The 17836-nt window shown below is 35.6% G+C and overlaps 1 protein-coding gene across 1 annotated transcript in view; it reads right to left on the bottom strand.

Moving 5' to 3' along the window:
• Positions 1-2630: 2630 nt before the first annotated feature.
• The window catches only part of chrna6 (cholinergic receptor, nicotinic, alpha 6), a 42399-nt gene continuing 27193 nt past the window's right edge, over positions 2631-17836 (bottom strand). The window contains exons 6-8 of the mRNA XM_059359935.1: positions 15371-15982; positions 10249-10521; positions 2631-3994 (exon numbers count right to left, since the gene is read on the bottom strand). Coding sequence (XP_059215918.1) covers positions 3869-3994; positions 10249-10521; positions 15371-15982 — 1011 coding nt within the window. The 3' untranslated portion in view covers positions 2631-3868. The remainder of the gene's footprint in view (positions 3995-10248; positions 10522-15370; positions 15983-17836) is intronic.

Raw genomic sequence — 17836 nt, 5'->3', positions numbered from 1 at the left:
CGTGTATGTCTAGTTTAACACCAAGAATTCAACTCCTCTCAATTTGCTGTGTACTATACTGTGTGATCTTAATGTCTAGAAAAGGGGAGGGGGGACTTATACACATGTAGTCCAAATATAAATATTCTAAACAAAAGCCACAAGTGCTTACTGCAAAAAAAAATGAAGTCTTTAGTTACATTAGTGACCTGCAACAATTAACTCTGCCACTGCAATCTGTTTTTGCACATGCACTGTGCAGCAGGAAGATCAACCCTCTAAATAAATGTGGATTTGTGGCTATGTCATACATAATAATAGTTAATAATAACACAAAGTATGTCTGAATAGCACCAACATGTCCAGATTTTAATTAGACGTTGCGACTGGAGGCTTAATTAAACCTCTGGTGGCTGTTTTTGTGCATAATGGCAACAAAAATATCACAGCAATCCTCCTGTGTCACTGTGTGTGTCTGTTTGTGTGCATGTAAAATGTGTGTGTGTAATGTCCTTCACAAGGAATACATTGATTTTTTTTACCAGTGGCATATTTTAAATCTTGTACCAGTAAATGCTTGTCATTTTATTTGAACAAATATTGCATTTATTAAGTTCAAAGACAAAAGAAAGGCAAATATCATTAGTACAAACATGTCTGCTCACTTCAGCATGAGTTGTGCATTTCTTTATCATATAACCAAAAAGAACGGGAATAAATTAAACTGAATAAATTAAGCAGTACTTTTATAGTGCTGTAATCCAGCAACAATATATTTGTGGTCAAAGCAATCAAAATTTCTGTCATGCATGTTTCTTGTGTTGCTTGTTTGCTCGTAATAGGGAACTTAATCAAAAGTGACAAGGGAAAGAAAAAAAGATTAAATTACTAGCCATGGAATTGGATGATAGAATCCCCTCACGCATTAATAATTGTAATGCTATTTCAGGAGCAACTAATCAAGTAGCATTTAATCCAATATTTACCAGGCCAACCAATTACCTTGTGGAACATTAATCAGAGAGAACATTTATAAACACATGGTTTCTAATTACAAAAATCATGAACAGCCTGCCCTTATTTGTTAAAAGCGCTGCCAAGTGTGCCAGAACTCTGAACTCTAATTGTAAATGACACAAAAAGCAGTGAGTGTGATTGGCTCTGACGGTGAGCAGCTTGATGGATCAGACAGTCATCAGTCAGCTCGACGTGTGGAGAGTTTACTGGCTGCTGCAGGTTTGAGTTCAGTGGTCGAGAGTTCATGTCATGTCTCCTGGATGTGAAGAGTTCCCAGTTCACTGTTGGGTGTTAACGCTCAGGTTCCAGTCCTGAAGGACTACTGGATGTGCCGAGTTTTGATACCAGCCAAACTGATTGATATGCCTCTTCAGAACCATGCAGGTATCAACATACAAGGCTAAAATGCAGTAAATAAATATAAAAAACAAGCTACAACCTTTCTATTATGCCATGTAGAACCTGATAATGTAATAAATTCCCGATAATGTAATAACCCCGATAATGTAATAAATTCCCGATAATGCAATAACCCCGATAATGTAATAAAAATCTGCACTTGAGTCCATTGAAAATGTAATAAAACCTGATAATGTAATAACTTCCCGATAATGTAATAAAGTGCATTTCCCAATAATGTAATACACCTTTTTTTTTACCAATAATGTAATAAAGTAAAACATTAATGGGAGGTTATTACATTATCAGGTTAGCCTTCATTTCGCAAGTCCTGATAATGTAATAATTACCCAATATTGTAGTAATTTAACAACAGACCACCCATTACTTGGGTTCAAGTGGTGTTACTGTGTAGGCAACTCTAGCTCAAGAGCTCTAGCGCCACCAACAGGTCAAATTTTAATGTTTATTAACTTTTGACCCGTTCATCCGTTTTTCACAAACGAGGTATCCATGACGACACACGAATGCATTCAACAGCTTCTTGAAATCTAAAGGTGCTTGGTGTTATACTTTATTATAATATTGGTGAAAAGTGTATTACATTATTGGGGAATGCACTTTATTACATTATCAGGAAGTTATTACATTATCAGGTTTTATTACATTTTCAATGGACTCAGATTCAGATTTCAGATCGGGGTTATTACATTATGGGGAATTTATTACATTATCAGGTTCTACATGCCATATTGGTAATTTCAGTGAAGACAGCATGCAAAGTTTGCAATAAATCTGAGATAAAAAGAAACATGGTAACTGTTTTGTATTGCTTACCAGGCGACATCAACTGCACACTGTTCTGACCACAAACTGTCTCCTAAAAATGACATTCACATACAACCAAACTGCTTTCTTAACTACTGTAGAACTACTGGGAGCAGTAGTAGTATTCCTTGTATTGTATTTCTTTTCTTTCATCTCTGTCTCCCTGTCCTGTCCACCTCTGTCATATTGTATGTGTGTTTAAGTATACGTTTGGACAGGTTGATGGCTAATTTCGTTGTTCTAGTACTTGTTACTCTTTCTCGATTCTAGAAGTAGGACCTCCTATGGAAGTAAATCTGTGTCATCGGAGTTTGAAATAAAAAAGACGTTGAATTTCTAGCACTGAATATTTATGCATTGAAATTATGTATCTGAATGCTTAACGTTAAAAATTCCACGGCAAAAAATTCAATGACACAGTTTTACTTCCATAACCTCCCAAATGAGCTCAATGATAGACGCTACAAAGAACATAATGTATTTTGTAACTTATCAGTCAGAAGGTCTAAAGAACTCATTGAGAGCTGTTTTCAGTATTTCTGTGACAATGAAGAGCAAAGGAACTGGATCAAGTGAGCCAAATAAGATCGTCAAACATATTTTTCGGATTATTTTGATGCTACATGAATGCAGCACGAATACCCTATCTTGCAATGTTTACAGAAGTGTAAATTAATTTGTGTTAATCTGCCCTGTGATTGGATTTGACTCCAGTATTTAATGGAGTCTTCCTTGGCCATTGCTACGCCTTTACATCAAGTTTCATGAAGATTGGCCCAGTAATTTCTTTTAATTCTGCAATCCTGAAACTCCACAAAGGAAGGAAGTTGGGGTGAATGGACGGGTCAAGCAACCATCCAGACTTTTATCCTGAAAACCACCATTCACGTTCCATTTGAAAGAAAAAGTCAATGTTGACTAACTTTACCTTGCATACATAAGTTTACTCACATAGCATATTTCTAAAATGTAATAAGTTACGTAACAAATGTACTTATCTGGCCCCAAACCACGATATTTTCCTAAACCTAACCAAGTAGATGTGTTTCACAATTTTACCCATGTATTTAAAACTGTGAGGAGAAAATAGGTTTAGCTCAAAAACAAAGTTGAGAATGCAGTTTTGTTGTATGGGAAAGCCAATTTTAGGAGACATACTGACTTAGCACAACAGAGATACCTTTAAGTCCTATGAACTACTAACTACGTTGTAGAAATAATTACGTTTATTTTATTTTTGAACTTGTGAACTCCAGTGGTCTAGAAAGCAGAAACTTTATCGACTTGTTTGTGTGAAGTTTATCCAAATCCAGAGTGTAGTCTTTATAGTTCATCATATATGTTCTATGGCAATGAGTTTTAGATAAATGAGCAGCCTTTAAAAGCATTAAATTAAGGCATTTTAACATTAGCATCTGTTACGCAGTTTACCAGCCACTCTTTAAACTTTAAACCTGTTTTCTCAGCTTCACTGTTTCTAATATCACTGCTCTCTCTGCAAACGGCAAGAAGCAAAACCAGCACACCAAATAGTGCTTTAGGACTCGAAACTCTGTCTTCTGATTGGTCAACTGAGAACTGAGAGTTAGTCACTTGTTCAGGATTGGTCGACGCAGGGCGATAGTGAACCCCGATCGGTTAGCAGTTATGAGACGAAGCCACAAAGCGGCTGGAGGAAGAGGCCCACGGTTCCCAGGACGCACACAGTCACAAACACCCAAAGGAAGATTCTATCGATCACCATGGCAACATACTTCCAGTCATCCTCCACCTGTGAGCAAGGGAGGGGACAAAACAACAAGTGAGAAGACAAAGTGTCAGTGGTGATCAAAGGAGAATGAAAAGTGAGGAGACGTTGTTGTAAAACAGGGATGGGCAACTGGAGGCCCGGGGGCCGCATATGGCCTGCACCCTCACTTGAAGTGGCCCTCAGTACAACTACATGCATTTGAGCATGAAATCTTAAAAGTGCAGTGTAAAAATGCACAAAATGACTTCTTGCAATTAATGTTGGTCTGCTGTTCTTGCACTGAAAAAAAAAAGAAATCACAGTAAGTGGTTATTTTTTATTTGCTTCAAACCTTTTGTATTCCTATTTATACTGTTCTACATGAATTTGAGCATGAAATATGTTAAGTTACTGCACTGTAAACATATTTAAAATTGCAGTTTCATCATATCTGGTTAAGTGTACGGTCCTCTATGTCAGTGGTTCCCAACCTTTTTCTTGTCCATTCTTCTTCTATGAAGCCGAACTCAATGTAACTTTCAATGTAACTTTTCATGTCTCTTTTTCTTTTTGAGATATTCAGCATTTTCGTCTCCCTGACGATTCGCCATTTTTCCATTAGCTCTGTTTCTGATGTTACGCGAGGTTACCGCTAGGTGAGGTTACCGCTAGGGGAGGTTACCGCTAGGTGAGGTTACCTCTAGGTGAGGTTACCGCTAGGTGAGGTTGCCGCTAGGTGAGGTTACCGCTAGGTGAGGTTACCTGTGTATACTAAAGGAGGGATGTAACACATGTCTATATTCTCACGATATAGCCTTTATTTTCAAACTTTTCTATAGTGATTTTTCTATTTAAATAAATTAATAAACGTTTAATGTAGCTCTTATTTAGTTGTTTTTGTCCCACTAATGAATTAAATGCTGACTCATCTATATTTAACACATTCAATTTATTACATCCCTTAAAATCAAGAGGGCTTCACGACCCCCCATGGATCTTTGGGGCACCCCTGGGGGGGTCGGGCCCCCCCTGTTGGAAATCACTGCTCTATGTGGCCCTGTGGTAGTGTCCATGAAAAATTGTGGGCCCCTCCAGCATTTAAGTTGCCCATCCCTGTTGTAAAAGCAGGTGAGGAGAAATGCTCAGTGATTCACAGTCTCACAGGGTGGGAGGTTTGTGGGAGTCGACGGGGTGAAGTGAGGATTACACAGCGAGGATGGGAAGGAGGACGAAAGAAGAAAAAAAAAGAGTTGAACATTTCTTGTAAGCCAACAGAAAACTGATACATAATTTACACAGGGGGACATTTCTATGATAATCACATGCAAACCGCAGCATCGAAAGAAACGACAGGCGTCTTGACAAAGCTGATTGAGCCGTGAGTTTTGCATATCAAAGGCTGCTTCTCCCCAATGGGAGATTTCACCCACTGTGTTTTTAACAGATAGAGAGAGGAGGCAGCTCTCTCCACTCAGATCTAAAATGATTTGGCTCTAACTTACACTATTGTTAACTTACGGAGCAGGTTAGGATCTGCAACAACGCTGCTCAGAATCACAGTACGGTTCCCCGAGTGTTTCTGCATAAATACATTATGCATCAACACGCCTGCTGTGTGTGGCTGTAGGTTTATATAAAGTTTATAAACAGTGGAATATTATATTTCCTATGTGACTTTATACAAAAGTTTTGTCAACAACTGTATATCTGAAAATAGTAAGGCTCAAAATACTCAAATCAGATTTACAGTTAGACTTCACAATGAGCACAATATTAATATTAAATTCAACACATACAGTAACTAGGGCTTTGGCTACATCCACACTAATAACATAGGCTATGCTGTTGTGTAGCTAAATCCTGCATTCCCTTAAGTTACTACTGCCTACATAAACAGAAGGGAAGCTATTGTTTAACCCTCTATGGCAGTAGTTCTCAACCTTTTTGAGACCCGACCCCCAATTTAATATGCATGTTGTCCGCGACCCCCGATCTCTGAACAGAATCTCACACGCACAGTTCAGATCACCCAAAAAAGAAACAAAATGACCAAAAAAGGAAACAAAATGACCAAAAAAGACACAAATTGACCACAAAATGACCAAAAAAGACACAAAATGACCCCCAAAAAAGATACAAAATGACCCAAAAAAGAAACAAAATTACCAAAAAAGACACAAAATGACAAAAAAAAGACACAAAATCACTACAAAATGATCAAAAAAAGACACAAAATGGCCTAAAAAGACACAAAATGACCAAAAAAGTCACAAAATGACAAAAAAAAAACCCACAAAATGACCAAAAAAAGACATTACATGACCAAAAAGACTAAAACACATGAACACTTTAACACACTGGAGACAGAGCTGACTTCCAAAATGATTTGGCGACCCCCAGAAATCATCTCGCGACGCCAATTGGGGTCCCCACCCCAAGGTTGAGCTGCTCTATGGTACGGTGGTCCCCCATTTTTGGCCTGTCAAATTTCTACAATGCATGTTTTTGAGAGATACTATACTTTAAAAAAGAGGGAAGTATAGGGAACCACTAGCAATGCTTTAATTTGTCACATGACCTCCAGGAGGCCATATTGAAACCATATTTTGCAGACTTTGTCAAAGGAAACAGCTTTGCCATTTTGCGCCACAAAAAATCACTCAAAACGTAATTTCCTGGACCTTTTCCATCTGGAAAAAAAATATTCCTACTAAAAGGGGAAAAAAAAAACTTCAGTTTTGATAGTTTCATACATTTAGACTGTTCAAGACATTCATTTCAATGGGTCGTTGGTTCAATGGTACAATGTTTCCTACAGGCAACATTCAGACAAGAAACCAGTGAAAAAAAGTTCCATTTACTTAGCTACTGAATCCTTTGCACATGTTTATAAAATAAATTATGTTAAAATTGATTTTAAAACTCTCTTTTTCACTTGTGCACCGTTCCAAAAAAAAAAAGGTAACACTTTACAATAACCATCATTTATAAATGGTAAACAGATAGTTTATTAATGTTAAATCCCCGTATATATAAACCGTATATAGGCCTTTTAGAATGGTAAATACATAATTTATTGATGTTTAACTAACTAAATCATTTATAAATGACAAATAGATGGTATATTAACGTAAGTTTTTAGTTACTTTACCATTAACAAACAATTAAATTATAATTAATAGTGTATTAATAGTTTTAGTTGCAACCATTATAACATTTTAACACCATATTTAGTATGTTAATGATTTTGAAATGATTCATATCCCTTTAAGAAATTGGTTGAAAACATTTAAAGATGAAATATGTAAAGCACTTTGTGAATGGTTAATAATTAGTTTATAAACCATCTATAAACATTACTTAGATGGTTATTGTAAAGTGTTACCAAAAAAAAATAATATATATATATATATATATATATAATTTTCTTGAGATTATGTTTATTTAGTCTATTTTAAGACAAAAACAAACACTCCAAACATATTTTTCCTAACTGGCATCATAATGCGTACCATAGAGAGTTAAGAGATTTGTGACAGTTCCCGTGTCCAGCAGCGTTATCAGCCCTGCAGCATGTTAACCCCCACATGTGCATGAATGCTCTGTCATATGTGTTTCAGGCCCCTTAGTATGGACGGAGATTATTTCTAAGAACAGAATTTGAATACAAGCAAGGATGGAAAAAAATATGTGTCAAAATGCCATTAGAGATTTAGCCTTTGTCTTTATGGGATGACACAATGTCGGCTGTCTTGTGTCATGGCCATGCCAGAGGTTGTGGCTTAAAAAAAAAAAAATCTGATTAATTAAAACTTAGGTTATATTTCTGTAGTTCTGCCATTATTTTTCAAATCATTTACTAGGACATTGTATTATTTATAATGTCAGATGGGTTCTCCTTGGTTAGTTTTTATCTATAAATCTATTCTTGGGCTGCTTCCCTCATCCCTGTGTGCATAAATGTATCGAAATAAAACTATTGTACAGATGCTGGTGCCAAGAATGAGAACTGAGTTAGGTAAGAAAGCTTTTAGTTACGATGCCCCTTTATCATGGAATAATTTGCAAAAGGAATTAAAACTGGAATTAAAAGGACAAAGAAATCTCTTCCCTTGTGTGACGGCTCCTTATAAGTCTCTACTGAGGCTCATTCAGAGTTGTTGTGATGCTGTATTTGTACTTAATTGTTTGTGATAACTGTGTTTAAATGTTGTAACTTGTCTCTTTTTATTCTGCTTTCTTGGCATGGAGATTTTTTTAAATCTCAATGAGACTTATAGACTGTATCTATCTTTAATAACTTTGATAGATATGATCATGCTAATTGTAATGATAATTTCTCTTCTTCTGACAGATTGCTTTCTTAACTTTATAATGAGTTAAGACTTTGAACTAGTTTGCACATAGTTAGGTGAACAGTAAGAAGGTTGTGATTGTTCTTAAGAGAGGTTGTATTTTTATGTGCAATAGTTTTGTAGAAAATAATTTTTGCCAATATATATATACATACATATATATATACATATATATATATATATATACACATATATACATATATATACATATACATATATACATATATATATATATACATATACATATATATATACATATACATATATATGTATATATATACATATATACATATACATATATATATACATATACATATATATATACATATATATACATATACATATACATATACATATATATACATATATACATATATATACATATACATATACATATATATACATATACATATATATATATATATATATATATATATATATATATATACGTATGGGGTAAGATATATAAGCAATAAAACATAATGTAACTAAAACAATACTTTATTGGCCAGATTATCCAAACCACTGACGTTAATAATAATTACATTACACAGGACAGCAGCTATTACAGTGTCTTTCAAAAAAATATTTGGCTGACCTCACGGCTTGTTTAATCACTCTGACAGGCCTTTTTTCACAGCAGATGTTTTGACATGTCATCGCAGGAAAAGGACAAGTGTAAATAATAAATAATAAAATTAGCAATGGCCGGATTCCTTTCTGCACGCTGGCTCGCTGTCTGTCACTCTGCCATGACTTACTGGGACACTTGAACAAAACACAGCCATTGTTAACAGTATTAGTAACACCCGAGACAAATTGAGTGTGAAAAAGGCCAAATGTGCACTGTGGCTCACTGGGACACTCATTGGAACAGTCATTAATCCTGTTATTTTTCCTGTTAATTTCATATGTGCTTTTTCTGTCGCTATGATATGAAAAATGTAAATTATCCAAAGTGATGCTCCTAGATCTAAACCAATCACCTGCTGGGTCTACTGTCTATATTCCTGATAAGAATTTTGGCCAAAACAGTAAAATAAGACCCATGTTGTAATAAACCAGGATAATCCTTAAAGATGGTGCAGGTTGTGGTTGGGTGGATATTGAGAAGCATCACATGAACTGGAAGCAGTTGGTTTCTGTTTCATATTCGACACACAGTGCGGACTCATAGCGCATTTAAACTCTACAGCAAGAAGGAAACAGCAGTGTGTTCAGTGCTGCCCCAGTCTAGTAACTCCTTCTCAGCACCTTCTGCTGTTATATTTTTCAAATATCACATCAAATATCACATCGTGCCACCTGTCTGATAATCATCCTCATTCTAACAATCCCTGTGACTAAAACTGCCATTTGGTGCATTTCACTGACATTTAGTTTTTTTTTTTTCTTTTTCTATCTTCTTTTTTTTCCCCTGTTTCAACTGAATCTGAAATTTAAAACCATTTCCATTTCAATTATAGATTGAAATGTCCATTATTATGGACTACATATATCATTGTTTAAACAATTATCCACTATTTTACTGTATTTACTTCAATTTTTCAGTAGAAACAATATTATTTCCCTTGGTTCTTTTATATTTAATTATATGGTTTTACTTTCTTTGCACAGTATAAATGTGACAGTAAATATAAGCAAAAAAACCCCCCAAAACATTAAATCTCTAGGGTGTATCTTTGCATGTATTTGTGCACATGGGAGAAATTAGCCTTCAGGGGCAGATTTTTGCTATTTTAACCCAAACTATTTTTTTCCCCTCCAAATTAAACCAAGAAGGGTTTTCTGGTAGAAACAGTTTAACTTCTCCAAACAGCTCTGTTTGTTAGTGGAGCAGCAGCAACTCTCGAAAAAAAAGTCTGCAATGCATTTGGTTTATTTAATTCATTATACATGGACATTCAGAGTGAATAATTTCAGAGAAAGTAAGACTCTCACTTCTTTGGCCTTGTTGCGACTCCTCATGTTCTCAGCGATGTACTTGACGCTCTCGATGGCCTGTTTGATCTCAGGGGACACCACAGAAAAGGCCACCACCGTGTTGATGCTCTGAGGACTCAGCTGACGAGATATCTTCCCCAGGTCTGGAGTGTCTGGGGTCTCCTTCCCATGCTGGCAGGGGCAAGGGCATTTCTTCCCCGTGCAGCCCTCCACTGACGAGAGTTTACTGTCCCCGAACTCCAGACAGTTGAGGGAGCCTCCTCTGACCTGCTGAGCATCAAAACCAGAGTTAAAATTAAGTTTCAGGTTATAACTTCATATGAAACAAATCTGGGATACATCTGTAAGATCTTAGCAGTGCTTCTATAACCCTCTGGAGTCCATCTATTTATTGAAAATACACGTTTTATTTACAGTAATAACTTTATTTATATATGATATGTAGACAAGCTGAGAAAGCCAGTTGAAAGTGCATCATAGGAGCTTTCACAGTGTGACATTTATGTTTCAAGACCATTTTTAAAATGTGAATTTTTTTTCTACAATGAAAACTATTACTATTTTTAATTTACATGGAAATAGACTGTTTTGTAGTTTTATTATTTATTCTTTTTTCTGCTGTTTTTTTGTGTATAAATGGTAAAAAATGGTACATTTCCATAGACATCTGTATCTTTTGTTTGTATTTTGGGTTCCTGGCAGCTTTATACTTTGTTAATTAAAATAAAATGACAAATCTGACTGATAGCCAAGTTTGTGTGGAGAAAAAGGAGCCATGCATGTGATGTAAGGACAGACTGAAAGATGCTAAACAGAGACAGAAACGAATGCATAGGAAGTTTACAAATTTGAACCAAAATCTCCTGGACTTCAGAGGTTTAACCCTCTGGAGTCCACGAACGCGCCGGAGCACGACTTCTTCATGATGTCAAAAAAAGACCCAAAAAAGACCAAAAAAGACACAAAAAGACACAAAATGACTAGAAAAATAGACACAAAATGACCATAAAAGACACAGAAGACACAAAATGACAAAAAAGAAACAAAATGACCAAAAAAGATACAACAACAGACACCAAATGACCAAAAAAGACACAAAATAACTAAAAAAAAAAGACAACACACACAAAATGACCAAAAAAGACACAAAAAAGACACAAATGACCAAAAAGACACAAAAAGACAAAAAATGACCGAAAAAAGACACAAAATGACCAAAAAAGACACAAAATGACTCAAAAAAAGAAACAAAATAACTAAAAAAGACACAACAGACACAAATTTACCAAAAAAGACAAAAAAAAAGACACAAAAAGACACAAATGACCAAAAAAGACACAAAATGACCAAAAAAGACAGAAAATGACCAAGAAAAGACATGAAAAGGATTAAAAAATTGACAAAATAGTCCAAGACTCCATTACATTAACAAAGTTTTCACACATAGCACATCTAGAATATGATCCAATAAGTTATGTGTGATCAACTCTGAGAGCTCAGAAGATAATAATTACATGTTGTATTCTCCAAAACACTATAAAGAAGCAGGTCTCTCCTTCATATTACCTTGTTAAACCAGTAGAGAAAAGTTTTCAGGGGATTTAGTCAGCAGTATGTGCAGGGAGTAAGCAGCTAGATCCCAAATGTTTTAGAGGATAGAAGACTATTGTATGGTCCAACAAGTAAACTATAAAATGGTTAGAAACACTCAGTCTGTTGGTGGGGGAAATCCAAGGTTTTCTTCCCAGAGGGAGGAAAACATTTTATACAGAAATAATTTTTGAGTATTACTGTAGGAAACGGTTCAGTTGCCTCCCCAAGCTGCTGTAACTGCCTGAGATCTAGCAAAATCAATGCCCACTAAGATGGTTCCCTGTCCCACAGCTGAAACACACTTGACTGAATTTTAGATAGTATATTGAGTTGTCTTTCAAGGCTGCAACTGCAGGATTAAGGCAGAGTTAAAGTGAAGTAGTCAAAGCCCACCTGCCTCTTCTTTATCACTGATAGAAGCACACAAGAACTGGACAGCATTCAGAAATGTACACTGCAAAAAAAGGTGTGTCTAAAAACAAGACAAAAACACTAAATCTGAGGGAAATTGTCTTGCTGCATGGACAGATAATTTCACTTGACAAGATTTCTTAAATTAAGATTATTAAATCTAGAAATAAGCATATTGTATCTTAACCCTCTGGGCTCTGAGCCTATTTTGGCCGTTTTTGAATACTTTTGATTTTGCCCTTCATGTACCACATAAAAAATGTTTACTATACCCATATTTGGTATCCATTTTTTCTTCACCTATATAATCTGACAGTTATCTTCTCACTTTAACCTACTTTATCAACATATTGAGCCCAAAAATACACAAAAATCATGAAATCCGAGTTGAAAAATTATACTATTTACTAAAAATACACAAATATGCTCAATGAACTCTTTTGGAACTTGAAAATGTAAACATAGGATGCAAATATGAACATATAAAAAGGTAAACAATTTTAATATAACAAAACTATATACAAAAAAGTCACATAAAAACATGTATTTTTAGGCTCTTTTCCCCTTGTTAGCTGCAACTCTTCAAAACAAACTATGTGCAAATTTACATAGAGAGCTAACGCGCAAATATTTCTGTACTATCAAATTACAACTATCATATCTTTGGTTTTACATGACCTAGGGATGTCAAACAAAAATTGGGAGAAAGTTTCAAGTCTGTACTTTGGAGTGAAGTTAATAGCAGCGCTCCATGTTACCTAGTTTTTTTGTTAAACGTCACATGATCTGATCAGGACGGCACGATCACAGACCCCAGAGGGTTAAAATAAGAAATTAACCCTTAAAACAAGATAAATTAAAGCTGCAAGCAGCGATGAACTGGCCCGAGCAGAGTGCACTGACAATTATTTGTTTCTTACCAAGATAAAAAAAACCTTTATATTTAGAAGTGTGAGATAATTTATCTTGTTTTAAGAGTTCATTTCTTATTTTAAGTGTTCAACATGCTTATTTCTAGATTTAACAATCTTAATTTATTAATCTTGTCAAGTGAAATTATCTGTCCATGCAGCAAGATCATTTCCCTCAGATTTAGTGTTTTTATCTTGTTTTTAGACACACCTTTTTTTGCAGTGTAGATGAATAAATGACTATATGGATATGTCATGCTGTGATTGGTCAGCTTTAAGGCTGTGAGAAAAGGAGCCAGGGTTGCTGGTATATTCACACCAAATGCGAAGCAAATTTTTCATGTGGTGCAATGATGTACAAAGTCATGCAATGACGCAAATAGACATTAGAATCGTGCATTGCATGAATAAAGCATACCAGCATTTGTGCAAGTTTAAATCTTTAAACTCAATTGAGAAATTTGCGTGACTGCGTGAAAACTTTAATGCACACAAAGGGGCAATTTGTGTTACAGCACAGTAAACAAGACAAACAAAAAGATTTACACAATTAAAATACAATTAAAACAGAGAACAACATGCAAAGTGTAAGTTCGACCACACACACACACACACACACACACTAAAACCCATAAGTTAGCATACATCTTCCCAACCATGCATTGCACGTCACCCTACAATGTTGTGTCAAGACACCCAACAATGTTGAGCTTCTCTTGCATAGAGAAGCACTGATCAATCCAAACTCCATTCAGAAGACAAGCATCTTAAAAATCATAATCTACTAACTTACGTATTTTTTATCTGTTTATTGCAATTTAAACGCGGCAAACAAATCAGTTTATTTCTGGTTCATACCTCATCAGAAGTCATGCAGACACAGTTCTTGGAGAAGGTCATAATAAGAAATGCGCCAAATTGTGTGGGCTGTCGGATGATGTTAAGAACGAAGACACAACAGTGTTTTGGTTTCCATAATATCTGAGACTTCCACAGCAGGTACAAAGCAGTAATAGAGGTTTTTGCTGGATGATGGAAAAAATGGTGGACAGAAGCCTTATTGGTATCTATGCCAGCACGTCTCACACAAGGAACACAAATAAACACAAATGATCCCAATATGGGAATATGTAAATCAAGTAACGGGAAGTAAAATTTGCTTTACATTTGGTGTCAAGAGAGCTCACAGCACTGCAACTTAAGAAAACACATGCAAATACACAAAACACAAGCAAATTGAGAAAACATCTTCATTAATTTGACAAAACAAGCACAAGTGTTTCCAGAGGACTCTTAAAAGTGATGCACAAGTCTGGACACGCATGTGATATTTTCACGTTATTTCAAGATAATTATATTTCACATTATAACGTTATGACGTGAAATTATCAAATTATTTCATGATCATGATATTTTCATGTTTTAACGTGGTATGTAGCGTTAGCCCGCTAGCTTTAGCCCGCTAGCGTTAGCCCGCTAGCCCATATCAATAACATTGCAGTTAAACAAATCATACAAGTGAACGATACATGTTTTAGTTGGTCTCTCTCAACGGCACCGAGTTGGTCTTGGCCTTGCTAGCCCGCTGACGCTAGCACGCTAACGATCGCTGGCTATTGTTAGCATGCTAGACGTGCACTGAAAAAAGAACTAACTTAATTGAATTGTTTCATTTGGTAACACCTCAATGAATTAAGTTCTTTAAAATTATTTTTTTTTAAATTAATTCAGATTAACACAACTGATTTTAAATTAATTTGAAAGAACTTAATTCATTTAGGGTTTTACCAAATGAAACAATTCAATTAAGTTGGTTCTTTTTTCAGTGTGTGCATCACTTTTAAGTTTCCTCTGGAAACACTTCTGTTGTGTTGTGGTCTATTTGCAGTGCTTTTTCTTATTGAGTTGTGTTGTGGACTTTTCTAAAATGCTGCGCTTGTGTTGTCAAATTGATGAAGATGTTTTCTCAATTTGCTTGTCTTTTGTGTATTTTCATCTGTTTTCTTAAGTTGCAGTTGCTGTGAGCTCTCAGGGCCACCGTACCTTTGGCCTCAGTGTGGTTGTGCCACTAGCCCGACCTCTAGTTGACCAAGTGTTGTGGTCATTAAGGGACATAACCCAAAATATCTGTGGTTGACAAAACAGGTCCAGACATGACATTGTCCATCAAGTGGACAAGATGATTGAGGATACGGACGCCTTACCTGCATCAAGCTATTCTTTCTTTTCTTCCCTCCTTTCCCTCCTCCGCCTCCTCCTCCCCCTCCAGCTCCTCCTGCCTCCCCACTGCTGTCCAACCCCCCAGCTTTGCTGTCTTCGTCAATCGGTCTCCGCATCAGCATAACCCTCGGCAGCACTTTGAGAAACACCGATCGCACCCAGTCCGGCATAGTGTGGGTCATTGGCGTGCGGTAGTGTACGTTCAGAACGAAGACGGTGATGACGATGCTCAGCGTGACGAAGATCATGGTGAAGAGCAGATACTCTCCAATGAGCGGGATGACCAGCGACGTGGAGGGGATGGTCTCGGTGATAACGAGCAGGAACACAGTGAGGGAGAGCAGGACGGAGATACAGAGCGTGACCTTCTCTCCACAGTCAGACGGGAGATAGAAAACCAGCACTGTGAGGAAAGAGATGAGGAGGCAGGGGATGATGAGGTTGATGGTGTAGAAGAGCGGCAGGCGCCGGATGTAGAAGGAGTAGGTGATGTCTGGGTAGATCTCCTCACAGCAGTTATACTTAATATCATGCTTGTAGCCCGGAGCGTCGATGATTTCCCACTCGCCGCTCTCCCAGAAGTCTTTCAGGTTCACCTAGAGGATGGATAAAGACCTTAAAATCATCTTCATAAAGCAGAGATTTAAAGGGATAGTTCACCAAATAAAAAATACATACATTCTCTCTTGCCTGTACACTGTAAAACCCAACTTGTTGTTTCTACTTAACCCATAAGAACCCACGGTGACACGGGTGTAACAAACATTTTAAGTCTTCTAGAATCTCCCATATTCAGCTTTATGCTTCATCTTAACTCATTAACTTGTTCTGACCATATTTCCTAAACAAATTAAAGTCACAATTTTGATAAATGTTGTGGAGATGCAAAAGAAAAAGGCAAATTTGTGTCTCCGTAAGCAGAAAATGTGTGTAGTTTTTATTTTATTTTATTTTAAAATAAATATTATAAACATAAATGCCATAAAAGCCCATTGTAACATATATATGTCACATCACAGATCTTTGACATTTAGGGGTAGAATTTTTTTTTTTTTAAAACATCAGAAATGTGTTCTATGTGGTCCACTTATAGAACATGTCCTTTAAGGGCAACTGGGTCTGGGTTCTTATGGGTTAAATATTTGAGTGTCGAAATGCTGCGAAATAATTTTATGTCAACACAACAAAGACAACGGACTTAACTCAAATGAATCTCGCTATTTGACTCAATATTTTAGGGTTAAAAAGACGTTTTGCACAAATCCTTGTTGTATTGAAAAGGACAAACTAGTTATGATGACAGACAAGCAACATTGGGTTTTACAGTGTAGTTTTATTTATCAATCTATAGATTTTTGGTGAGTGTTGCTGATATTGTCTTTAGATATGTCTGCCTTCTCTCGAATGGTGGTGCAATGTTATAAGAGGGAAAATATGTATTTTTGATTTTTCCTATTAGGATCACAACAACATTTAGGGTCAACTTACCATTCTTAAAAGAGTCAGCCAGTTCAATACATAAAGGGCTCATGGTTTGGGTTTTAATTTTTTGTTTTCTTCCTCAGAACAAAAACAAATTAAAACTGATTTTCCCCTGGGTGTTTATGTCCACATGCACTGGAAGTTGCTTCAAGAAGACGCTGATCAGTGTAGTTTACAGTGAAAAAGGCCATATTGCAAAGTTTATACAAAATCTTGAAATAATAGGAAATGAGAGAAAAAAAAACAAAGAGTTCAACTACAGAATGGTTGTGTTTCAAAACTTTTACTAACTTGTAAGAGTTAATTTCTTATTTTCAGTGTTCAACATGCTAATTTCTAGATTTAACAATCTTAATTTTAGAAATCTTGTCAAGTGAAATTATCTGTCCATGCAGCAAGATCATTTCCCTCAGATTTAGTGTTTTTATCTTGTTTTTAGACACACAACAATATATAATAAAAAAAATATAGTATGTATTACAATAAAGACTTCCACACTAGCAGCTCTGTGAGGCTTTTCTAAGGCGTAACTGTGATTTAAGGGTAATTCTCTCAACTATATATATATATATATATATATATATATATATATATATATATATATATATATATATATATATATATATATACTTATACTTAGTGGATAAAATAGGTGTCGTATCCGTTTAATGAAAAACAAAACTAATGAATGAAATAGATAAATAGTTGAGGTAACACTTTACAATAACCAACTAAGTGATGTCTATAGATGGTTTATAAACCAATTATTAACCATTTACAAAGTGCTATAGATATTTAATCTTTAAATGTTTTCAACCAATTTCTTAAAGGTATATGAATAATTTCAAAATCATTAACATACTTAATATGGTGTTGAAAATGTTAAAATAAGTGCAACTAAAACTATTAATTATAATTGAATTGTTTGTTAATGGTAAAGTAACTATAAACTTTTACATTAATATACC

Source organism: Centropristis striata, chromosome 1 (genome assembly GCF_030273125.1).
Source record: "Centropristis striata isolate RG_2023a ecotype Rhode Island chromosome 1, C.striata_1.0, whole genome shotgun sequence".
In the NCBI taxonomy this organism is placed as follows: Eukaryota; Metazoa; Chordata; class Actinopteri; order Perciformes; family Serranidae; genus Centropristis; species Centropristis striata.
Note: the sequence above shows the minus strand (reverse complement) of the source record. Positions and strands in the feature narration are given on the sequence as shown.